Source organism: Pinus tabuliformis, chromosome X (genome assembly GCF_031772625.1).
Source record: "Pinus tabuliformis cultivar Carrire ecotype Pingquan chromosome X, CPIR1, whole genome shotgun sequence".
Lineage (NCBI taxonomy): Eukaryota > Viridiplantae > Streptophyta > Pinopsida > Pinales > Pinaceae > Pinus > Pinus tabuliformis.
This window is the reverse complement of record NC_142308.1, coordinates 570,898,590-570,926,042: the sequence shown is the minus strand read 5'-3', so window position 1 is coordinate 570,926,042 and position 27,453 is coordinate 570,898,590. Positions and strand designations below refer to the sequence as shown.

Below are 27,453 nucleotides of genomic sequence, written 5' to 3'. Positions count from 1 at the left end.
GAAGCGCGCTTCGGCGCTTCCATACCACGCTTCCAAATTTCCAGGAAGCGGCAAAAAATTCGGAAGCACGCTTCCGACCAAGCTTCCTAGGCGCTTCTGTACGGGACGCGCTTCAGGGCTTGGAACCATGGGGGGGGACGCTTCGTGCAACATTGGTCTTGGCCATAAACTCAAGATCCGGTGTAGACCCCACAGAAACAAGTTGGTCACGAATTCCTTGCAACCTGAGAAGGAACATATCTATCTCCTCTCCTTTCTGCATCTGATATGACCTCAGCTGATTCTCTGATAACAGCTGACCCCGTCTAGAATCATGCATTTTGCCTTTACCTCGCCCTCCTCATACTTCTCATTTGCATTAGGGTCAATTGGGACAGCAATTGTTTTCAAGGCATAGTCCTTGATGCGCTGTTTATCTAGGATTGCCAGGATCTTGGCCTTCCAGATGACAAAATTGGAAGCCTCGTCCAATTTGTCATGATCCCTCAATCCGTCCACTGCCATCTCTGCTCCTCTTCTCTTCTCTAGACTGCCTCTGAGTCCTAATTTCCCTCTCGGAAATCCTCTAGCCAACTGTCGAATCACTCCTCTCCAATCCTCCTTTGCAGCTGCATCCTAGATCTAGATTTCTTGGCTAGAGATCTGTCGCGGTAGTGCTTCCCTCTACCTTGGTTCAGTCTCCTTAGACATTGTTCTGCACTCAATGAAATAGCGTCTCACCAGCGCCACAAATCAAAATCTGCTCAGCTCCCTTAGCCCCGGCAACTAAAGAATCTGAGCCCTTCCTGCTCTGCGCAATCACAATGAGAGTTGGATCAGCTCCTCCTGGCCACTGCGTCAATCCTTCCTAGCTGAGAAAGATGACTTAGCACTGTGTAGGCCTGATCTATCCACACTCCGCCTCTGCGATGGCCTAGATAGCTAACGCAGCTACTGTGTGGGCTCCTCCCCGCTACTGCATCACCTTCACCTAGCTCAGAGTGCTGACGTAGGCACTGTGTGAGCCTCTACGTCACCTTCTCTACACTGCGTCCCTCCTCCTTCTGTGTCTCTGTCTCTAGAATGACGTTGTCTCTCAGGACAGTTGCTTCTCTGCTGCAAATTCTCAAATTTTCTCGGCTGGTGCCTTCAGTCGCCTCTGATCTGCAATTGCTCTGATACCATGTGAAAATTCCTGAATCTAACACATCAGAAACCCCTACTACAATTTCTGGTTTACTATCTCCTACTTGTTCTTTACATTAACAAGTTATTTAATTGCATAAACATCGAAGTAAACACAAATGTAGCCTTCACAGATATACAGATCATGCACTGAAGTAAACAGAAACAATAACACAAGGGACACCGTTATTTTTGGACAATCATCCCTGGAAAAACCCAATGCGAGAAAATTGGTGCAGCAGATATGAGGGTTTTATTATTAAGTAGATTCTTGAATACAACTAGGGTGCCAGAATTGGCTCACTCAACAGAGAATGTCCTTGGCAGTAGTACCTCTCTCCGGAGACAGATATTCCGGCAAATCAGCAACCGGATGATCAACCCCACAATGACTCTAACTGTTCCTTGTGCTAGACAGCAAAGCTCCTCCAAGCACTACTTTGGAATTGCGTCAGCCTCTCTGGAACTACGTCACCCTTTTCTGACACAAGATCTATTGTTCAGCTCCTAGTCTGCCCCACAAAATCTCTCAGCATTGTCTCTGAGGCCCTCTGCGTCCTCTGAGTCGGCCTCTACGACTTCTTCATCAACCTCTACGGCCCTCTGCATCCTTTGCGTTGGCTCCTTCAGCCTCTGCGTCAGCCCTTCTTGGGCCTGCATTGCCTCTCCCGAGTCCCGACACTTCACTACCTCTCTGCTATGTATTCTTCAACCTTGGATGAAAATCCCTTATTGAACTGCCCCTCGCTGCAACTGATCACTAACTCGATTTCCTCAGCAAACCCAGCCCCAGAAAATCGAATTCTTGATCTCTCTTGGTGTATCTCCAACTGACCCTCAAGCCTCCTCTTATACTTTTCCTGTTGACGATTCAACAACTGAGACTAAGTCCCTAATCAACGACTAAGATAAGAACTGGCTTGATCCTCGTCACTTTGAACTTGCTCACCCATTTTATATTAATACACATTAATATTTTTATTTTCCTAAGTTTAGACTTAGGGACCCATTAAAAATATTAATTATTTTAATATCTCTTCATCCGAGTGGAATTTCTCCAAATGATTTCTGGGTCTTGGAGACCTCATGTGCCTTAGCCTCTCCACCAAATTTCATGGCTAGAGCACATCCGATGCTACCAAAAATCAACAGCCCCCCTTCCCCCCGCCTCTCGAACCCGCTCCTTAAGCGCACTTCCTAGAAAAAAATCGCTCCCTGCCAATTCAGAGTAATAGAGGGAGCTATTGAAGGTTGGAAACAAGAATTTGGCCCTAGTGTTGTAAAAGGATCATGTTCATCCTTTTACTTAAAATTTTAACATTACCTATGAAATGACTCAAGATGTTTGAGAGTGGCTCCGACCTCAATGGATTTCATATGGAGAAAGTAGAATTTTAGATCTCACTCAAAATCCAGCAGACTTGTAATTTTTTTCAGGATTTCAGGATTGGAACGATTGCAATGTTTCCATTGGATTTTGTCATCTACTAGGGTATGCTACTTGTACTTAATCATGAGCACCAAGGTCGTTCAACTATGCAGGAGGAGACTCCCAATAAAGCACGAGACAAGAAATTAGAAATTTCTCATGGCAAGTGGATCAAGCAGTAGATAATAGATTTACTTGTCTTTTCTAGTTTCTAGTATTTTTTATAACTACTAACTCTTTCATATTTATTTATGGTATTTTTCGTAAACAATATATGACAATTTAAGTTTGAAGTTGGCATTTATAACTCATTGGTAATGAATTATGAATGTGATGCTTCGTGAAAGTTGAAAGTTGAAACATTTCATTTCATGTTAAATATTCTTTGTTATCATTTGGTTACTTGGTAATGGTAATGGTTACAAGTACAAGTTACAACTTTTGTGATCAACGATGATAGATGTTATATATCGAATTTTGAAAGCTTGAAACTTTAAGATTGATGAATCATGAGACTCAATATGTTGTATGTTATTAACTTGTGGACATGGTTGATGAAGATTATAACTTCTAGATTATTGATGTTATATGGTTCACCGTTCAATCCATGTTTTTATGCTTCTATATCTAATTCATCATTCTACATGTTTTTGTTGACATATATGCATCAAAATATATAAAAATATATATTATATAAAAAATCGCTCCCGAACCAGGAGCTTTTGAAAATGTCGCTCCTCACTCCCGCTTCCAAGTAACCTTGATGCAGACAACTCTTCAGTTTTCCACTCTCAAGATCTCAAACTACTACGTCAATTGCAAGCAAGGGGATCCATGATAGCCTATCTCCTATGATCAACTACGATGCAATCAATCTCTTAGGTAACACGTTGTCTTGTTCAATTATGGCACGACATGAGTTGCAACATTACATTGTAGCCGAGTTGGAGGAAGCATCCTTCCATGAGATGGGGCAGCGCAGAGAATTGCGACAAGTGTAGCTGATGACCGTGGATTGAGAAATCTTACCCATATGGAGGAAGCAAAGAGCTCATGCAACATTGACAATTCATGTTGGAGCTAATTACACTTTGCGACAATTCGACTTGGCGATGGAGTTTGTCAGGATGGTGTTCTCGAGGACGACAACCATGTTAAAGTGGTGGAGGATGTCAAGGCCCCGAGTTGGCACCAAGGCCAATGGGCACCCATGACGACCCACGAACATGTAGAGAGGCGAAAAACCGAAGTTGAACCGAGTTGGGCAAGAGCGCATGATGGGCGCGCCTGCACGAAGGCAGGGCGCCCACCTATGTGGCGAGGCAACTTGGTGGCGACTTGGCGACACACGCACATTGGAAGTCGAGTTGAGAGGCACAAATGTTATAGCAGAGGGAGCCACAAGACACGGGCAAAGAGTGCGCGTTCATCACTTATAGCGGCCTAACTTGTGGACCCATGCCCATGGACGCGCTCTCGCCCAACTCAGTTCGACTTCAGTTTTTCGCCTCTCTACGTGTTCATGGGCGGTCATGGACGCACGTTGGCCTTGGTACCAACTCAGGGCCCTGACATCCTCCCCCACTTTTAAAAAGGTTGTCGCCCTCAACAACACCATCCCGACAAACTCCATCATCTTCATCACGGCAATCAGATAGCTCCGCCTATGACCTGCTCCATCCCCATATCTTGTCGCAACTCTGCAAGAACATCATGTGTTGGTACTCCTTGTGTTGGTGACTAGTTGGGTAGCTAATCCGACCGTAACATCTCCTCCACAAGAACGCATGCATCTAGCATCATCACAACTGTCATCGCATCCTGCTATCATATAACCCTCCTATCTGTCTCGCCTCATGGTCTGCTCATCACTTCAAGGGGTCTCATTGCCCTGAGCAGATGACTTCCTCCTCTTCTAATATTTGCATGTATGCCTCTCGATTCTCCTTTCGTTGGCTTTCCAATTTCGCATCCTTGCATTCTTCCATTGCCTCTAGTCTACCTGTCAAGTCCAAAACACTATCGGACAATGCTATTATGACCTTTGCTTGCGCCATGAGTTTTGCCTCTCTTCAGTTCAATCTCTCATAGACTTCTTCGTTTTGTTGATCTTCTTCCATACCCATGGTTGTTATCTTACACTCACCCTTCATGGTTATCATGGTTGGGACACTCAATGGTACGTCCTCCCTTCCATTGTAAATATACATCTTCCTCAAATGTGGTACGATCATTGCTTCAAATTGCTTCATGAATTCTATCCCCAAAACTGCTTCCCGTATGATTGTGAAGTCAACTTTGCCTAGCCATTCACCAATCTTTACGTCTATGTCCTATGTCCTCTGCCACTACAATTACTTGGTCTAGTGGAGAGTTCACTACCTTGAGATGAGCTTGATTTGGAATGTGTAATGTTCCAAATGAAAAGAATTTGGACAAACTCTTCAAATCAAATTATCTAGCACTTAACAGGAAATTGCCATGGAAACCCAAACACCAGAAATTTGACTGTAACCATAAACTCACAAATTGCATAAAATCTCATTAAAAATCACAACATGAGGAACAATGAGAAATGCAGCAACCAAAATCCAGCTTTATTATATTTAGATAGATGCTAATACAATAGCCAGAAATGACTCTCCAGTCTCCAAACTAAAACAGAAAAACAATCACTACACCTTTGGATTCTGAATGAATCCACCCAAGGAGATGGGTGCTCGACCAAACTCTTTAAATCACCTAAGGGTTTCCGCCTTGGGCTACCAATGGAGTAGAGAACCACGTTCTCAACCTCTCATACAAGAAAAAATATCAATTCCAAGATGTCCTCCAATGGCCTCCTCCTCCTCTTTTATAGATCTAATGGACCCCTCTAGAATCTTCTATTTTATTATTATTTTAATCATGGAACACTTTTCCCTCTTTTTTTTAATTAAAATATTCTTTTTAATGCGGGAAAAGGGTAAATTGGCCACCATGTCTCCTCAGTTCACTGAAACTCCCATCGAAATGTAGATCTTCTCGTTCCGGTTCCAACGAGCTATTACACTGAGGTGTTCCATCAATTAATCTCCCCGGAATGCCACCTTGAGCATAATTAATTAAGTTATGCCCAATAATAACGCTGCTTTTTGAAAGTTGTCGGTATGCAACGGAATGAAAGGCATGATGTGTTGATGATGGAATATGCCAAGCGAATGCCATCAAATCCCATAAAAACTCCTCAAAACTCCATCAAGACCCCTGATGACATAAACCTACTCCACTGACCTGGCCATCCCCTGTCCTGGAAATCCACCTTGGTTGTACTATAAAGAAGAATAAAAATGGGGACATGACAGAATGAACTTCAATCCAACTTTCCTCACTGCCTCTTCTCTCATGAAGTTATGGGTTTCCCCATTGTCCACCATGGTGAGTAACATGCCCTACCTAACCTTCATCTCAACATACTCCAATTTGTTTCTCTTAGGATCGTGTTTTGGGACAGCCTCCGTTGTTGTAGCACCCAAAATCTCCATCACCCCAACCGTTGGTTCCACTTTCCTTTTTCCATCTGACTGCGTAACAATTGTGACTCCCAGTCTTGAAGGACAATTTTTCACCATATGGTCACCTTCGCATAGCCAACACTTCAAAGGTTTCTTTGTCTTCGATTTACCACCTGTTCTTGCCTCATCCTCCTTTGAAGCTTTCTCCTTTGGTTTATCAGGCTTCTTCTTCTTTTCCTCGATCCTTTCATTGTAATGGTCTACCAATCTATCAACCGCAGCAAATGCCTCCTCAAGTGTTTTGATCTTCTGCCGCTTCACCTCATTGCATGCCCAAGGTTTCAATCCAATGATGAAATTGAAAACCTTGTCTTTCTCCGCCATGTCGGGTAACTCCAAGATCACACTCGCAAATTCTCGTTGATAAGCTTGTAGACTTCCGATTTGCTTGATGTATTTGATCTTCGTTCGTGCATCCCACGTTTCATCTTGTGGGCTGAAATGAGCCAACAACGCTTCCTTCATTTCTTCCCAAGTCGAGATGTCCTTAGCATTACCATGGGAAATCTGATCCACTCTCTGCCTCCACCACATCTTGGCATCCTTCATAAGGAATTGTGCAGCAACCTTCACCTTGGCCTCTTTCAATGCAAGCTCCAACCGTTTAAATTACTGCCTCATATCCCATAGAAAGTTTCCAAGTGTTTTCGCGCTTCTCATTCCATCGTACGAATCTAGTTCTTTTATCTTGATGTGGGCAGCTCCGCCAATCGATCCCTGCCCCATTGCCTTTTTCAAAATCACAATCTCGTTCAGAGCTTCAGAAAGAGTCTTCTATAGCTTTATGATCTCATCCATGCCTTGGCCCTTCGCAGCATCAAGTTCTTTGACTTCATTCGCGGTTTGATTGTATCTCCATTCAAGATACTCATATTTCACTAAGTTCATCATGACTCTCCCTCTACTTGGTAAACTTCTCCCTAAGTTCGGCATTCTCTGCCTTAACCGCTTCCATTTATGCCTTGAGTTCGTCCATTAGATCTAGCACTTTGTCCATGAAAACGGCCTCAACATTCATGCTCGATTCACTTGTTACTTGTGGTTCCTCTCCAACACTCGCCATCAGTTTGGCTTGAGAATGTTCCATGACCATAAACTATCCTTCATTCTTGGCCCTGACTTCGCTGCCTTGCCCCTGCATTGCGACCAACTACTCAACCTTTCTATGTCGCCCACTTCCTTCGAAATGGATTCCAATACCAATTGTCACAGCCCCATGCTGTGGCGACTCTAAGTCCACTTATGGGCGCTATGCGGAACCAGCGAGTTTTCACCTTTCTGGGTTATTCCACCAGCACTATGCCTACTACCAACACTTAGTTTTTATTTTTAAGTGTTTCTCCAATTATATGTGCAGCAGAATTATATTAACTTCAATGAACTTCTATGTGTGACAATCATAGCACATATAAAACAGCGATGTGATATCGTACATAGAAGAGTTATAAAGGGGAGGGGGGCAAACTCCCAATAGTTTGCCCCAAATCTTATATCAAACTTCTGCAATAATATTTTACAAGTGTAATGTACAAAATTACAATTTACAAGTATGTAGCAATTGCCTGGTTGCACCAACAACTCGTCCACTTGGTTTTGTCCAAGTCGTGCAACTTGTCATTACCCCTGCTAGATAGTGCGACTTCCGCCTAGTAGTGCGACCAACCAGAAACCACCAAATTTTGCCCAAACCCAAAAGACTTAGCTTGCTCGGTTCTGCAGGCTCACTAGGTGATCCTCACCCTGCTCGTCGCCTTTGTTGCGCCCTCTCCTACCCTTGGTGCAAGCTTCTTAATTCTACGATATCGCAGATTCTCCCTTAGGTGTGATTCCCTGCGATTTCCTTTTGGTCGACTTCTTGCTTGTTCGCTTGGTTTCCTTGGTTGAATGACCCTTCATTCTATTTATATGCACCTTGGCTCATGGTTGACGCCCCTATGTTCATTGCATCCAACTTGTTAAGTTGTTGAACGCCCTGGTCGACCTGTCGCTAGGTAGGTGGGGGCACCCTCGGCCGACCTGTCAGTGGGTAGGTAAACGCACCTCTCACTTGGGTGCTACCTTTTCCTTAGCACTCACGCTAACTCGTTGTCGCTCATCGCTTAAACCATACGTCGCCCCTCCAACGCTCCTTGCTTGTGTTGCACACCACTGCTGCCTTGTGCCCTCATCTCCACTAAGTCATGTCACCCTTGCCCGGGCGCCCCATGTTGTGGGCACGCCCATGGGCACGGGTCCACAAGTTAGGCTGCTATAAGTGATGAAAGTGCCCTCCTTGCCCGAGTCGTGTGGCGCCCTCCACTATAATGTCTACAGCTCTCAACTCTCGTTCCAACATACGCGTGTCGCCACCAAGTCACCTTGTCACATTGGTGGGCGCCCTGCCTTCATGCGGGCGCGCCCATCGTGTGTTTTCGCCCAATTCAGTTCGACTTCAGTTTTTCACCTCTCTACTTGTTCGTGGGCAGTCATGGGCGCCCGTTGGCCTTGGTGCCAACTCGGGGCACTGACAGGCGGTGTCACTAGGCCACCCTATGCCATGTTGTCGGTGTCATCTTAAACCGATCAACTATTGTGGGCCATCCTGCCTGCGACCTGCCAACTTTGTCATATCAGGGAAATATATACTACCATATAGCATCATCATAAGAGCAAGGTTCATTGTTATCAAGATCTGTCTCATCATAAGAGATAAGGGCATAGTGTAGTGTCATCATGTTATAGCCATCAAGTTACAACCTTTTTGCCATATCCATTAGATTACTGTCATAGAAACAAATATCTCTGCACATACGTAACAGGATATACAAAACACATACTAGGTTCTTATCAAACGTATCTTCGTCTTATATTACAGCCACAAAGATTGTCATAAGCGAGCCTCAGAAAATTAGATGCGAACTACATATGTGAGCTACAGCGAACCACGACAATGATTCATAGTATGAACCACAGATCGAGCTATCACAGACATGAATAGAGCGAGCCACAAAATCAATATAATCCACACAATCCACAGAATATGATCCATTAAGAAATGCAAAGCGTTGTCCAAATAACAATTCGAGCCACAAATAATAATCCATGTCATAGAGAATATGTGAATCCGTTGTAGAGTGTGAGATAATAGAGTTGCACATCGTGAGCGAAAGACCTGTGCCATGAGATGCGAGACCTGTGGAAGAATCCTCAAAAAAACCCCAGTGTCATGTAAGCCTTTCGAACCATAGAATAGAGACCTTGTCATTTGAATCCTCATATTTCATTAACCTTTTGATTCATAAATAAAGTGATCAACCAATGGGGAATATATAGAGAAGATTGCTAATCGAATAGGTGCCTTTGAGCTAGGCTGACATATATGAATGGAGGGAAATAATTCAAAATTTTATATTGCCCAATAATATTTGCTTTTATTTATCAAATTAATTTTGGACCAATTGAATTATCCTTGTGACCAACATAAACCCTCTTATAAATATTTGTTCCAAATTATTTTATTTTATAATTTTTCCTTTGGCGAGATGGGCTTCATATGGGGCTTAGGGTTTCCCTTAGGGGAAATTTGTCCCGATGCTACCCAATTTTAAGTTCACCATTCAAGAACGTCATCTTGACATCCATCTGATGAATCTTCTATTCCCTCTGTGTTTCCAATGAGAGCACGGCTTGTATAGAAGTGTACCTAGCCACAGGAGAAAAAGTCTCCTCGCAATTTATACCCACCTTCTAAGAAAACCCCTTCGCCACAAACCTAGCCTTGTATTTATCAATGTTGCCATTTGCAGGGTGCTTGATCTTGTAGACCTAGCGTGATCCAACCACCACCCTCTCTATCAATTTGGCTACAACCTCTCACACATTGTTCTACATGATTGAGGAATATTCCTCAACCATAGCATTTCACCACACCTACTATTGTGCGGCCTCCTGATAGTTGGAAGGCTCACTATCCACCAACTAACTGACAAACGCCATGTAGCCAATGTACCTCTTTGGTTGTCTCCACTCTCTCGTGCCAATCCTAGGAGTCCCCACAAAGTGCATCCTTGAGTGTTTGTTGAACCTCATGGTTCCTCTTGCCAACAGTGGAGTTAGGATTACCCACCTCCATATCCTCCTGACGCATCTCCCTGATTTATTGCATTTGTTTCTCCATGCTCTGCGAGCTCTCAAGAACGCCAACACTTAAGCTAGTGCTCATACTAGTGACTATACCCATGCCCTGTTGCCCCTGGTCCTGTTGCTCAACTCTAGGAGCTTCTGTTGGCTACTCACTCTGATCTTCAACTGTTCGCAGTTCTCTGGACCTTCTATATGCCTTGTCCTCCATGAACTTAACATCCCGCCAAACTATAATCCTCCTAGCCCTTAGGATGAAGATCATGTATGCCTTAGAGGTTTCATTGAACCCAAAAAAGTAACCTCACTTTGCAGTCTGATCCAACTTCGAACGTGTCTCTCCTAGAAAGTGACAATACGCTAGGCAGCCAAATATCCTAAATTGACTGACATTTGGCTTCTTTCCTATGAATGCCTCTTCAGGTGGCATCTTGCCAAGCGCTTTATCTGGGACCCTGTTCTGAATATAAATCGTTGCACTGCATGCCTCTGCACATAAATAACATGGGAGATCCTAGTCGTACAACATCGCTTTCGCTGCCTCCGAAATAGAGTGGTTCTTCTTATCAACAACCCCATCCTGTTGCGGGTTATAAGGAACTGCCCACTCTCTCCTAATTCCTACCCTGGTATAGAATTCCTAGAATTCTTTGTTGGTGTACTCACCTCCGTTGTCTAACCAAAGAGTCTAGATCTTTCTGCCTGTCGCATTTTTTACTAGAGCCTTAAACTCCTGAAAGCGACTGAAGACCTCATCCTTCATCTTCAAGAAATAGACCCAAGTCTTCTTGGAGAAATCATCGATAAAAGCAGCGAAGTACTCGTATCCCCTAAGACATTATGTTGACATCAGCCCACATATATTTGAATGCACTAAGCACAGTATCCCCTGTGATCTATTTCACTCCTTGGAAAATTTTCTTTCGCAAACTTCCCCAACACACATCATTGTGCTTTGTGCTCACCTCTAAATCACCTGTCACTGTCTCATGAAGCATTCTTAGTGCTCCATGATGAATATGGCCCACTCTCCTATGCCATAGCTCCCCCTGATCCCTCGGACTATTGTTGCTAACTAGTGCCTTAGGAGTGTAAATATGCAACCTGTACAACTAGTCGCTCCTAATTCCTCACCCCAATCGCTATAGGTGATCTCCAATCCTTGTGCTTCAACAGCACTTTCGCCCCTCTAAAGATAACATCATATCCTTTGTCATGAAGGATGGATATGGAGATCAAGTTTATCCCCAAGCCTAGCACATGCAACACATCATGGATAGGAATCGTCTTGCCATTTTCCCTCTGAAATAGAACAGTCCCTCTTGCAACTGGGCTACACTTGGACTTATTCCCCATCTGAATCGGGAATCTGATATCCTCCTCCTTATACTGGGGAAGTACTCTCTAACTCCTGTCATATGGAATGACGCTCCACTGTCTATGGATGGGAAGTACTCTCTAACTTCTAGATATATGGAATGACACTCCATTATCCATATATCCAGTGGAATTTTATCCCTTGACCTCAACAAATCAATTTCCAGCTTGCTGGAAATTACATCTTGTTGTTGGTAATAAGCCTTGGAGTGATCCTAAAGGGTCTATCTAACATCTACAAGCCTCCACACCCCTAAAACTTTGATCTAGAGAGCTAAGGCATTATTTGATTGGCCATTTTCAAAGGGATTTGTCGTTGTCTCTGTGTTTTACTGCAGATTTTATAGTCTACAATCACAAGACACGACAAAATAACACTAAAAACCCTTTAACCAAAGATTCAAACACAAAAAAAAACTTTACATTTGGTCAGTGTATTTTTAGTACACTCATTTTGACTATTCATATCAATGTATCTTGTACATTTGAATGTTATATCATGTTGTTTGTGAGTATTGTCTGTAGATATTTACACAAAAGCCATTGGGGCAGCAAACAATTAACTGTTGGACATTCCATTCAGTGATCCCCTTGTGTTTCGTGACATGGACTAACTGCCTCTCGTGGATCCTAACTCTGGCAATTGTAGCGATGACTAATGCAAGCGGGTTTTGGTCTAACGGCCATCGTGCTTCTAACAAGTGGCATCAGAGCAACAGGTCTCGAGTTTGAAACTCACCCAGCTTGCACTAGGGAGGGAGATTGTTGGACATTAGCTTCAACGCTCCCTGTGTGTTTCGTGACATGGACTAACTGCCTCTCGTGGATCCTAACACTGGCAATTGTAGCAGAGACTAATGCTTGCGGGTTTTGATCTAATGGCAATCGTGATTCCAACACTAACTTCTCCACCTCATCCATAGACCCCACTTAAGACACTAGTCTTCATATGGTTGGGTGAGGTATCAAATGGGAATCCTCCCATAGATTTTATAGGGAAAGTTGGGCTTAAAAAGTGGGGATTTGGGCCAAGGTGACAGTGGGCCATTGGCCCTCATCCTGTGTGTCAATCATAGTAGGTTGCATGGACCTTAACAACCCTACTAAATCGATTGATAACAGAGTGCATAAAGGGGTCGGTGCCCTTGAATAAATGTCAATCACATACCCTCATACATGATAGAATCCAACTAAAATGCTCCAATCCCATCAACCCTAAAATCTGCTAAGTATACTAAATTTTGAATGGGATATGATCTTCTACTTTCTCCATATGAAGTTCAATGAGGTTGGAACCACTCTCAAACATCTTGAAATAATTAATGGCAATGTTAAAAATTTAAGTAAAAGATAAAAGGATAAAAAAGAAAGACAACCTTTATCCTTAACTTTTACTTTAAAACTTCAACATTAACATAAGGAGTGCCCAAGCGTCGCCTTCAGAGTGCACTCCTTGGCTCTGAGAGCATTCTAGGGAGCACCACACCCCTAGGAGAGCGCTCCCTGCAACATTGTTACAAACAAGACAACTCTTTCTTGTTGGAAAAATTTATTTCCATCTACAAGAAAGAGAACAAGACTGTATCAGAGTTTAATACTCACTTTTCTAAACATTATCTTAGATTTACTCAACATATTCGTCTAAATGTTGAATTTGCTTTAGTATATTATTTTGAAGCATTTGATGATTCTTTTGGTTTCTTATTCAATGAGACCGGCCTACAAAATTTGGACGTAGCTTTAGTTACTCTCAAGATTGAAAAGAATCCTTTCGCAACCAAGAAAGTCCAAGTTCCTCTCTCTAGATTATTTGATCCACGGGTAAGATCATTTCAAAGGAGGAGAATGGAACTAAAAACAATGAGGTATCTTCAAGATCATTGATTTATTGGAGAATTTGAGCAATAAAATGGTCAAATTGGAGAAGAATATAGAAAATGTTATGAATAAAATATATATAAAAATAATGATAAAAATTGTAATAATGATTAGTTTATTAGTAATTAATATTGAAGAGGCATGTCTAAATGGAGCATGACCTTCCATGAAGAGGTACCTGCCTAGGGCCCTCACTCTCATTTGTAACATCATATTCTCATTCATACATTTTAATGTATATTCTTGTATCGTCAATGGAGATCTTTATATTCCAAGTCTTTTGGAGTGTTTAACTTGCTATAACGAACCCTGTTCATTACATTGGTATTAGAGTTGTTCGTTCCTCTAGCCGCTCAACCGCTGCAAAAGAGCCATGTTCTCTGATCCAGGTCTTTGACCATCAAATTCGTCAACTTTGTTGTCGTTGAAACATTTTGCTACAAGCTTTTGGAGTTTCTACATTTTCGCCAATTGGCCCTAGGACAAAAATAAAATAAAATAAAATAAAATAAAAAATAAAAAATAAAGATAAAGATAAAAATAAATAAAAATTTTAAAAAATACAAAAGATTATATATTAAAAAAATTATAAAAAATAAATAAATAAAAGAAATCGAAAATAAAAAATAAAAATAGAAAACACAACTTACCTGGCCACGTCTGACCTGTCGCCCCCATCGTACAACCGCAATCCACCACAGCTTAACTCAACCAGTGAGTGACAGCGCAACGCAGAACAACCACAATTGTACATCACGGCCACGATGGACCACAGTCCGTAGCCACCGCCTGCTACTGGGTCCATTCCATCCACCACCCTCTAGCTGTCAATCGCTATCCTTCAGCACCAAGCTACCAACTATTGTTGTGTTGACAACCTCCTCCGCTAGAGTCATCATATTCATCCAACCGCAGTCCAACCTTGGTTTAGTTTTGAAGTATGGGATTATATTAAAAAGAATATTTTAATAGTCGTTAAAAAAATAGTTCTATAAGTTACAAAAAAAACAACAACAAAACAAAGTGTCATACTTTGCAAGGTTATGCTTTAAAGAACGAAGGTTATACTTAAGTATCATACTAAAAAGTCAAACGTTATCCTTGAGGAATATATATATATATATATATATATATATATATATATATGTATAAAGAATCCATATATAAAAAAGGATTTGAGTAATGAAATATTAAGTAAAAATTAAAGTGATATATATATATATATATATATATATAAGTAAAAGTCATATAAAGTTGGGAAAAGAAGTTCCTTTAAAAGAAAAAAGATTATTAACCATTCCATATTAAAGTTAGAGTAATAAACTTGTGAAGGTTTACATATAAAAATTAAAAATAAAAAATAAAAAGGGTTATAAAGGGGTACCTTTAAAACCCTAAGATCGAAAGGAATGGAGTCTAATTTAGAAATGAAGGCCGAAAGATTCCCAGAAACTTCATATAACTATGCCTCAATGTTATTTAGCATTAAAGGATCTATTGCAGGAAAAGATCTTACTATTGCTATCTCTCCAGGCGATGATAAAAGTTATATAAAACCTAAAATCGCAAACCAATTAGTGATTCCCGAGTCAAATATAATCGAAAAATTAAACTGTGATGACAACAACAAAAATATGAGAGAACCAATTTACAATTAAACATTGGAGATTATACATTCATATCACAATTCTCAGTTCAAACCCTATGGAGCGATCAAGGTGACATTATTTTAGGTTCACTCTGGGTGGAAACCCTAGGTTCCTTCATCCTGAATACAGAAAAGAAGTTTTTGACATTTTCATACAAAAAAAAGAAAAATAACACTACAAGATGTTGCATTAAAGCCGAATTCAATAACACCAAAAGACATACAAGATATTTCAAAAGTAATTTTTCAAGAAGGAAAAAAAGCACTACAAAATATGCAAAATGAAATTGACAAAATCACTGCTAATAGAAATGAAGAAGTCTTTCGACTTAAGGACCAATGCGAAAAATTATTAACACAAATTAAGAAGCTTAAGAACAAGAAGTCGTTAAAAGACAAGTTAGAACATTGTATTCAAGAAGAAGTATCGAAGTCGTCAGTCGTAACAGTTCTAGTTGAAGATAAAGGAACGAATACCGAACCAGTGAATACCACAACTCAAGAAGAGGATAAATCAGTTGAAGGAAAACACACTCACATGTTGCAATTCAAATGATGAAAATTCCAAACGAAGATTTTGTACCTAACTCAACAATCGCAGTACCAGAAGAAAATCAAAAAATTGCCACACACCTAATAAGGGAAAGTCAAACCAAAAGAATTTCCTATCGATTGAAATCTGAATCACGAGAGAAAACAACTCAATCAATCTATGAATCCATATGACTCAGAACATAAACAACAAACTTATGTTCAGAAGGATATTGAAGTGCACACAATTCAATCCAGTGATAATGATTCATCACAAGTTTCCAGTAATCGAAAGATTCCATAAAAGATTAATTTAGGATGGTCAGATCCTTTCTCCTTGCGACAATTTTATATATCACTCCAAAGATCATATCAACTTGTATCAACTAAAATGACAATTCCGAGATGAGAAAACATTTCGAAACAGAAAAAGAGATCAAGCCTTTTCATCAACAAGCTTTGAGGACAAAGCTTTTTGAGGAAGGCAATGTTATGAAAAAAAATATATAAAAATAATATATATAAATAATGATGATAATTGTAATAATGATTAGTTTATTAGTAATTAGTACCGAAGAGGCATGTCTAAATGGGACATGACCTTCCATGAAGAGGTACCTGCCTAGGGTATATAAGTAGACCCTCGCTCTCATTTATAACATCATATTCTTATTCATACATTTTAATATATATTCTTGTATCTTCAATGGAGATCTTTATATTCCAAGTCTTTTGGAGTGTTTAATGTTAGGATATTCTGACACATAGGAAATAGTTAAGTATGACTTGGTCTAGTGTATAGTTAGGTAAAGTGTGTTTTTTTACTATGTACTTTTTGTAACTTACAATCCGATGGTCACATTACTGGTGTACCGATCTATGATCTGTTTGTGAGCGGTGTCCTTTGGTATTCTATCTAAGGAACTTACCTTGTAAATTCCTACATGGTATCAGAGCTATTCGAGGGTCGCATCCGTTGGTGATCCAAATCTGAATTCGTTACAACTGCATCTGACTGTCGTTTCCTAGATCCACTGTTTCTAACCGCTTTCGAGTCAAGAGGACGGCTCTATTGTGTTAGGAGCATCTGTTCCAGTAAGGAACCCTTTTCGTTTCACGCGAAAAGGTTTTCGGTAGCCCTAGCTACGTCATTTTTAAGATCTGGAAGTATTGTTTATTTAAGTTACAATTTAGTGGGTAGTTCATAAAGTACCATTGTAAATGTGACTCACTTATTTATAAAAGTGGGTCACATAAAGTAATCTTTTTTTAAAAGTGAGCATTAGATTAAGTTTGGAAAATGGGGGAAAAAATTTTAAATATAACATTATCATTCACTTCCCAACATTCACGTAGTTCGTTGACATCTTCAACAACTATTCTTCAAAAGCCATAACTTTTTCATCTAGAAGTCGTTTTCAATGCTCTTTTTTTTAATCTGCCTAACTTTTCAAGATCTTTCCATTGGAACACTTAGCTTCAGCATCTTCAGCTTCAGTTTCTTTTAAAATGGAAAGTCCATGCCTAATTATTCTTGACAGCACCAACTACTTCCAATGGTTGTCCTACATTGTGGATTTACTTAGAAGTAAAGGTCTTTATAGAATAGCCTCAGGTCAAGAATCTAAACCTAAAGATGAAGATAAGGTAGCCAAAAGGGAAAATAAGCAAGATCAAGCACGTGGGTTGATAGGAATGTGTGATGAAGCAATGAAACAACTCAATAAAGTTTTATGGAATTAAAAATGAAATTATAGCCCATCAACTCGAAAATGAGTTGCTTACATTGGACCCCAATAATTTTTCTTCCATTGAAGATTTTTTGTCCAAGTTCAAGAACCTTAGACTTCTCTTGGAAGGTGTTAAGGTTAAGAAAGAAGATGGTAGTTTTATCTATTCCATTCTTACTAAGCTAAGACCATCCTACTCTGTGTTTGTTTCCACCTTCCATTCTACTAGAGAAGCCTTTATTTCTCAAGGACAAGCCTACAAGTCCCCCTCTTTTGATGTCTTTTGTGATTCTTTAATAAGAGAACAAGAAAAATTCTTACATCTTGGTCTTCTTAATACTGGAAACTCTTCTAAGAAAGCCTTAGCAGCCCAGCAACAACCAAATTCAAAGAATCCTAAGAAGCAGCATCCTAAAAAGAATGGTCCTAAACCAAACAAGGGTCCTAAGCAATTTCAGTCTCAAAATGAAAAATCAATTCAACAAAATGATAAGGCAAATAAAAACAAAGGAAAAAACACTAATAGACATTGCAACTTTTGTAATCGTGATGGCCACTTAGAATCCAAATGCTTTAAGAAGATGGAAGCCTTGGAAGCAGCAATGAAGAAGCATAACATCCATTTGGAGCACTCTTCAACTTCAACTTCATCTTCAGGAATAGCACTTTCTACATGTGGTTGTCAAACATCTCGGTCTGGTTATGCACTAAATGCATCTTCTTCTTCTCATTCTCATGAGTGGCTCATTGATTCTGGAGCTTCTTATCACATGGCCAAAAACAAAGCCATGTTTTCTTCTTTAAATGGTTGTAACACCAAAAATATATATGTTGGTGATGATAGATCTCTTAGTGTTGTAGGGACTGGAACTATTCATCTAGACAATGGGCAATTTAATGATGTATTATGTGTTCTTACCTTATCCTGCAACCTTCTATCTGCATATCAGATAACTCATTCAAGTGAAGGTAAAATCGTTGAATTTTCACCTCATGATGTTGTAATTAAGGACCTAAGAGATCCTAGACAGATTTTAGTTTCTGGCATTGTTGATGATTCTACAAGGTTGTATAAGTTTAACAACTTTGGGTCATCAACTCTTCCCTCGCTATTTGTTGCTCATAATGATGAAGTGAGCAAACTTTGGCATGATTTGGTCACTTAAACTATCGCTCCCTTCAAAATCTATGTAAAGAAAATATGGTGATAGGTCTTCCTATGGTATCTTGCAGAGATGGTGTTTGTTCCGGATGTGTACTCGGAAAACATCATCGAGATAGTTTTGAAAAACGTGCGTCTTGGCACACCTCAACCCCTTTACAGCTTGTGCATAGTGATTTATGTGGTCCACTTCCAGTTGTTTCATTCTCTGGCTACAAGTATTTCTTAACTTTCATTGATGATTTCTCGAGACACACTTGGGTATACTTCTTAAAACTCAAGAGTGAAGTCTTTAACATGTTCTTGGCCATTAAAGTCTTTGTTGAGAAACAATCTGGGCACCAAATTATTAAGCTAGGATTTGATAATGGTGGAGAATATGTTAACAACAAATTCATCAACTTTTGCACTGAGCATGGAATTCAATTGCAACATATTGTTCCATATACTCCACAGCAAAATGATGTAGCTGAAAGGAAGAATCGCACCTTAAAAGAAATGGCTAATTGTATGTTTCAATCTAAAGGACTTAGTCTTAAATTTTGGGCAGAAGCAGTTAACTATGCAAATTACATAGTAAATCACACTCCTACTAAGGTTTTAAAGAATATCACTCCAGAAGAAGCATGGAGCTCAATTAAACCAGATGTAAGTCACTTTCGTGTTTTTGGAAGTGAAGCCTGGGCCCATATTCCAGATGAGAAACATAAAGCCTTAGAACCTAAGAGTGAAAAGTGTATTTTGTTGGATATTCTAAAAATGTCAAAGGATATCGACTTCTTCAACCTAAATCCAAAAATGTTATCATTATAAGAGATGTAAAGTTTGTTGAAAATATATCAACTGACGAGCCTAGTTCGGCGGATGTGCCACCTCTCTCTATCCCTTCTACTTCTGAAGATATTTCTCTTCAGACGATGACAGCAAGGATGACAATCCTCCCCCACCTCCTCGGGATCCTCCTTCAGCTCCTCAGCTTCCAAATCGGTTCGTGTTGCTCGGAATGCAACAGGTTCTCTTGCAGGTGATCCTACAGATCATCATTGTACACGTACTCAGTTCGATAGAGCCTCTTCTTTACTGGCTCAAGCTTCAGCGAATTATGATCTTGACACCTTTGCAGAAGCTTCAAGCCATCTAGATTAGGACGCAACTATGAATGAAGAATATCGTTCACTATTGGCAAATGATACATGGGACCTTGTTCCTCTTCCAAAGGGACAAAAACTTGTTAGATGCAAATGGGTTTACAAAACCAAGTTTGGACCAGATGGAAAAGTTGATAAACATAAAGCTCGTCTTGTTGCTAAGGGTTTTCACAAGTTGAAGGCATTGACTATATTGAAACCTTCTCCCTTGTTGCCAAAATGAACTCTATCCACCTTGTTCTTTCCCTTGCTGCCTCTTTCAAATGAGAAGTCCATCAGATGGATGTTAAATCCGCCTTCTTGCATGGGGACTTGCATGAAGAAATCTATATGGAACAACCTCCTGGCTTTATACAAACAGACTCCAGCCTTGTATGTCAGCTTAAGAAATCCCTTTATGGTCTCAAGCAAGCCCCTCGGGCTTTGGTATGCCAAAATGGATACCTTTCTTTTAGATACTGGCTTTTCTAGGTGTCATTCTGACAATACTGTCTACACTAAGAAAGTGGGTAAGTCTCTTATCATTCTTGTTCTTTATGTTGATGATCTTATCCTTACTGGTAGTGATCCCAACCTTATAAAACATGTGAAGTCTAGCCTTAAAAAGCAGTTTGAAATGACAGACATAGGACACTTGCATTATTTTCTTGGTCTTCAAGTCTTGCAATCCAAAGAAGGTATTTCCCTTTCCCAGTCCAAGTATGCCTGTGATCTTCTACGCCACTTTCACATGGAAGACTGTTCAATCTGGAGCCAAACTTTTAGTCACTTGTACTTCCCCTAAAGTTGATGCTTGTTGGAAAACTTTTGTATCTGACCCATACCCATCCTGACCTTTCCTTTCTTGTTGGCCTTATTGCTCGTTTTATGCAAAACCCACATGAAAGCCATTGGAAGGCAGCTAAAAGAATACTTCGTTATGTTTGAGGTACAGTTTAGTTTGGGATTCATTGCAGTGCAAAAGCATCTCGTTTATTGGTTAGTTTCACTGATTCTGATTGGGCTGGTGACCCTGATGATCGGAAGTCTATTGCAGGTTATGTCTTCACTCTTGGTTCTAGACCTATTACATGGGCTTGCAAGAAACAAAGTGCCATTTCTCTTTCTTCAGCAAAAGCAGAGTATAGTAGCGTCGTAGAAGCTAGTAAGGAAGCCCCGTGGCTTCCTCAGATCCTGTCAGAGTTTGGTTTTCAGCAGCAACATCCAACTACACTTTGGTGGGATAATCAAAGTGCCATTCAACTATGCAAAGATCCAATCTAACATCAACGCCACAAACACATTGAACTAGACATGCACTTCATCAGAAATCTCATTCATGACCATGTTCTTGAAATGCAATATTGTTCAACCGATGATCAAGTTGCAGACATCTTTACCAAGGCTCTCACAGAGGCGAAATTTACTAAACTTCGATTTATGGTTGGAGTTCAGGGAGTTGTCACTAAGGGGGGATAGGTTCTAATGCCTCCTTCTCCTATTGTGTCATCTTTGTACATCCTTCAATCCTATCCCAAGTTGTTCTTAAGGGGGATGTTAGAATATTCCAACACATAGGAAATAGTTAAGTATAACTTGGCCTAGTGTATAGTTAGGTAAAGTGTGTTTCTTTACTATGTACTTTTTGGAACTTACAATCCGACGGTCACGATATGTTCTAGACATGAAGTGATCTGACCGTCCATTCTCTCCTCCGTATTACCGATACTTGATCCGTGGCTTAACAGTGAACACCCGATTGGTCCATCATCTCTATTTAAAGAGCATGGAGGGTCATTTGTAAGGTGACTGTTCATGAGAGAAGCTTATGTAAACTTTCTTTCCTTTACAGTAATAAATTGCCTGAAGTGGTCGCGTTGGCTCAGGCTGTGGACTGTTTCCCTCTTTGTGGGGTTTTAACCACGTCAAGAATAGGGGTGACCGATCTGTGATCTGTTTGTGAGCGGTGTCCTTTGGTGTTCTATCTAAGGAACTTACCCTGTAAATTCCTACATTTAACCTGCTATAACGAACCTTGTACGTTACAAGAAATCAATAGGTTGTTTTCGCAAATCGACAACCATTTCAGCCTGGACAACCCCCTTTGAAGAGGCCTTTTCAACCCGAAAGGAAACCTAAGGCACCCAAAGTTCCTATGTCTATCTCCAAGAACAACTTCATGGGTTATCCCTCATCCAACCATTACTGCAATGCATGCAAGCTACCACAAAATGAAGAGGGTTGTGGGGTTTTTGCACAAACGACATATTTGTTCACCCCAAATCAGCGAGAGGAATGTTTCGAACAACCAAAATATATGTTGAATATGTTTTCGTTGACTGAGGAAAATTTCAGCCCACAAATATTCTAAGTTTCCAACAGTAGAAGGGTGAGTCAACAAAAGAAAATTCCTTTGAATCCTGTTATTTTGATGCATGCAGGAATAACATATTGCCCAACAGTATGGCTGTCCTCAGAAGCTAGATGGCTGCATCAAATATTGATAAAGCACAATCCAAAACTACATCCATGGTGGCAGAAATCACCAAAACTTATGCCAGGAAAGGCAAGGCACTAAGTGGTCAACAGTCAAAACCTAGTGTACCGAAAGATACTCAACAGATGGTTGCCCCAAGCCGTGCACAACTCAAATTTTTGCTTGCAAAATGAATTGTCAAAGGTGAAGATTCTTTGCCACTTAAACAATTGATCCACACGCTTAGAATGAAAGAAGCCATCAGTAGGTTTTTGGGTTTGGGTGGCTCTATCAATCGATCAGATGATCACCCACAGGTATATCTAGGTATGAATAAGATTGATGAATCCCAACTTTCTACATTTATTTACTTGTTAATGGTTTATTACTTCACAACTGTATGTTAGATTCAGGAGCCTCGACTAATGTCATGACTCTTGAGGTGATGAATAAATTAGGATTAACAACTTCTAGGCCATATAGGAATGTACAGGCTGTGGACTCACGTGAAGTGCAAATATGTGGAGTCATCAATGGTCTTAAAGTCCGGTTACAAGAATATCCATATTGGGTTTTGACTATGGATATGGTTGTTATTGATTGCTCTGCGAAATGGGAAATTCTTTTATCCAGGAACTCGGCAATCGATGCAATAGGCAGTATTCAAATGGATTGGTCATATGCAGATATTCCTATTGCCCCAATATACAAGGTAAGATCGTTTCATCAAAAAAAGATGCTGCATAGGCAGTATTCAAATGGATTGGTCATATGCAGATATTCCTATTGCCCCAGTATACAAGGTAAGATTGTTTCATCAAAAAAAGATGCTGCATAATGTTGAAGACCCATAGCTAATGACAATGAACACTTTTACCCAGAGGTATCTGAGCCTAAATTGGGAACGTATGTGGTGATGGACGACCACAAGAACGACATGAAAAAATTGTTTGATGTTCATTATGATGTCTCAGGTAAAGGCACTCATCCAGCAGAATAAAGATACTACTGATGAAGGATTAGTTACACAGCAACTAGGCAAATGTTTGTCTCTTAATTCAAAAACATCTAACCTCATCCAATGCAGTATCTTTGTTAACTTTAAGCAGGCAAGTTTGAAATGTTTAATAACAATTAATGGCTGAACATTTTTCCTTAATTTTGGTTCTAAATGAAATGGAAGATGAAAATACTACTAACCCCGAAATTTCCTAATACTCTTTCCCATCAAGAAACTAAATCACCCCGAAACGTATCACTTAACCAAATTCTTTACTGCTAAGCTGCTGACAATTTGCAAAGGATACGAGTTTTTGTATTTTCAACGTAATAAATAAAATATATATGCCGTTGGCAGAGTAACCATTTCATGAGGATAAGCAAAATATCCAAGAGACAACAGAAAATTAAAACAAAAAAATTACTGGTCGTTTGCAGCTAAACAAAGGTTTTGAAAAATCAAAATTGTCTATTAGTCAAGATAAATTGTTGACTCATTCAACATTTGCATCATTCATAAACAGCAATCTCCCTTCCCAGTCCCTATAAGTTAAAACACCACGGCCTACAACAGTCTATAATAAACTTGTGAAGCAGTACGAATAAAAAATTCAACCTTGTCACTTTACAAAACTGGATACAGAGCAAATAAGTAACCCGCCAAGAAGCAGGGAAAATCTGCCAAATTTCTTCATTTGCTCGTAGCTGACGTTTAATCCAAGCATAACGGCGCTCTGCTTTATCCAATTTTGCCAACTCTGTACTTTAGCAGCCACAGAACTATTAGAATTTTGCAACTATAATCCAAAGAGAATAAATAATCTATCGCAAAGCTATGTTGAACAAGATCTGTCATCTGAAAAGTGGAATGGAACTCCAAAAGTTCATCAAAAAACAAATTGAAGAGAAAGTAAATGGATATGAACCTGTCCCTTCAAATATCTGCTGATATGCTGTAATCTCCTTACTGCACACAGTCTTTATCAATTCCTCCTTCACAGAAGGCTCAAGAGCATCAACAACCAAGCAAGCATCTGCCAGCTGTTGCATCAAATTACCATCTTCCTTCAGCCTTGCTGTCCCCAAGCTTCACATACAAAAGGATTTATCAGAAAGAGTCCATGCTTAAGTTAAACTTTTAACAGAAAAGAGAGCAAAAAAGGAAAATATATCAGATGCAGGATCCTCATATCATCAATATAGAAACCACATTTAGTACTTATTTTCTAATAACAATAAACAAATTACATGCTAGGGATCAGGCACACAACAAAATGTAGAATTAAGTAAAACCCCAGAAAGAAGACACTTTTGGGACCCTCTATATGGATGAAATGATCTACCTACCAACTGCTCTTTGCAGGTACCAAAGACCTTGAAGCAAGACTATATTTTGCCAGTTCACTTATCTTTCAAGTTAAAAAGATCCCAACAACCAAAGAAACTGTTAGCCATGGACAGAACTAAGAAAAGAAAACTTCTCTACCACTTATCTAATGATTAATCAGAAACTAGCATCTTCAATCACAACAATATGATGTGTGGATCCATTTCCAAAGCTCCCACACATTGAAGTTAGACTTCTTTGTCCAATAAGAACAGGCTGGTCACTTATTATAGACATAAATGCTAAGAGACTCTAAATGCAAAAGAGAGCCACAGAACACAGACATTCAATTTTTAAGAGAACTAAAAATACTTTGTCTATTTCTAGTAGCTTTTTTAACACAGATATTATCAGACATTCAAGTTTTATGAGAATTAAAAATTGTTTTTGTCTATTTTTAGCGGCTTAATGCTTGGACCGATCATGAAACACAGGATTTTCAGAGTGCTTAATGCAACTCCGTGTCCTTATCACAAGCTCCTTATACTTTGCGAAGTTCATAGATGATTATTCTAGGAAGACTTGGATGTAATTCCTGAGGACTAAGAATGAGGTCTTTGATCGGTTTTAGGATTTCAAGGCTCTTGTGGAGAACCAAACAGGGAAGAACATTAAGGTGTTGAAATCAGATAACAGGGGCGAGTATACCCCCAGAAAGAAGACACTTTTGGCACCCTCTATATGGATGAAATGATCTACCTACCAACTGCTCTTTGCAGGTACCAAAGACCTTGAAGCAAGACTATATTTTGCCAGTTCACTCATCTTTCAAGTTAAAAAGATCCCAACAACCAAAGAAACTGTGAGCCATGGACAGAACTAAAAAAAGAAAATCTACCACTTATCTAATGATTAATCAGAAACTATCATCTTCAATCACAGCAATATGATGTGTGGATCCATTTCCAAAGCTCCCTCACATTGAAGTTAGACTTCTTTGTCCAATAAGAACAGGCTGGTCACTTATTATAGACATAAATGCTAAGAGACTCTAAATGCAAAAGAGAACCATAGAACAGGCATTCAATTTTTAAGAAAACTAAAAATACTTTGTCTATTTCTAGTAGCTTTTTTAACACAGATATTATCAGACATTCAAGTTTTATGAGAATTAGAAATTGTTTTTTGTCTATTTTTAGCGGCTTAATGCTTGGACCGATCATGAAACACAGGATTTTCAGAGTGCTTAATGCAACTCCATGTCCTTATCACAAGATCCTTATACTTTGCGAAGTTCATAGATGATTATTCTAGGAAGACTTGGATGTACTTCCTATGGACTAAGGATGAGGTCTTTGATCGGTTTTAGGAGTTCAAGGCTCTTGTGGAGAACCAAACAGGGAAGAACATTAAGGTGTTGAGATCAGATAACAGGGGCGAGTATACCCCCAGAAAGAAGACACTTTTGGGACCCTCTATATGCATGAAATGATCGACCTACCAACTGCTCTTTGCAGGTACCAAAGACCTTGAAGCACGATTATATTTTGCCAGTTCACTCATCTTTCAAGTTAAAAAGATCCCAACAATCAAGGAAACTGTGAGCCATGGACAGAACTAAGAAAAGAAAACTTCTCTACCACTTATCTAATGATTAATCAGAAACTAGCATCTTCAATCACAACAATATGATGTGTGGATCCATTTCCAAAGCTCCCTCACATTGAAGTTAGACTTCTTTGTCCAATAAGAACAGGCTGGTCACTTATTATAGACATAAATGCTAAGAGACTCTAAATGCAAAAGAGAACCATAGAACACAGACATTCAATTTTTAAGAGAACTAAAAATACTTTGTCTATTTTTAGTAGCTTTTTTAACACAGATATTATCAGACATTCAAGTTTTATCAGAATTAAAAATTGTTTTTTGTCTATTTTTAGCGGCTTAATGCTTGGACCGATCATGAAACACAGGATTTTCAGAGTGCTTAATGCAACTCCATGTCCTTATCACAAGCTCCTTATACTTTGCAAAGTTCATAGATGATTATTCTAGGAAGACTTGGATGTACTTCCTGAGGACTAAGGATGAGGTCTTTGATCAGTTTTAGGAGTTCAAGGCTCTTGTGGAGAACCAAACAGGGAAGAACATTAAGATGTTGAGATCAGATAACAGGGGCGAGTATACCCCCAACAAGTTCCAAGGTTTTTGCAGGAAGTAATTAAGAAGGAGCTCACAGTACCTTACAACCCTCAGCAGAAGGGGGTTGCCGAGAGGAAAAATAAGACCATCATGGAGGCAGCGAGGGCAATGATCTATGATCAGGAGTTGCCTATGTTTTTGCGGGCAGAAGCCTGCAATATAGTTGTGTACGTGCAGAACCAGAGTCCTCATAGGATATTGGAGGGTGTGACTCCTGAAGAGCTATTTACATGAGTGAAACTGGATGTGAGCCATTTGCATATATTCGGTAGTCTAATTTATGTCCACGTTCCCACATAGAAGAGGACTAAGCTGGAGCCCTTGTCAAAAAGGGGCATATTTGTGGGCTACAGTGAGTCTCAAAGGCCTACGGAGTCTACATTCCAAGACAGTGGTCTTGAGTCAAGATGCCAAATTTCATGAGGGCATGACCCTTAGAAGATCTCATGAGAGGGAACCAGTAGTGGTGCAGGAGCGGGAGCAATAGGCTCCTAAGGCTGAGCAGGGACAAGCAGCACCAGTAGGGACACAGCCAGCAAATTCAGAGGATGAGCTAGATATTCCTTTGAGCTCTACCAAAAGGAGACCATGATGGGCCGAGCAGATATTGACGAATGTTGAGGAGCATGTGCAAGCTCCTAGCAGCTCTTTCAAGTAGAGCAAACCACTGACCAGATATTCCAGTTATTTGGCACTAACAAGCAAAGTTAGTGAGTCTATGCCTTCC

The 27,453-nt window shown here is 39.9% G+C and overlaps 1 protein-coding gene across 1 annotated transcript in view; it reads right to left on the bottom strand.

Annotated features, from left to right (window-relative positions):
• The window catches only part of HIT1 (Membrane trafficking VPS53 family protein), a 361,304-nt gene that overhangs the window by 265,076 nt on the left and 68,775 nt on the right, over positions 1-27,453 (bottom strand). The window contains exons 8-9 of the mRNA XM_089448976.1: positions 24,121-24,281; positions 23,811-23,952 (exon numbers count right to left, since the gene is read on the bottom strand). Of these exons, the coding sequence (XP_089305102.1) occupies positions 23,811-23,952; positions 24,121-24,281 (303 nt within the window). The remainder of the gene's footprint in view (positions 1-23,810; positions 23,953-24,120; positions 24,282-27,453) is intronic.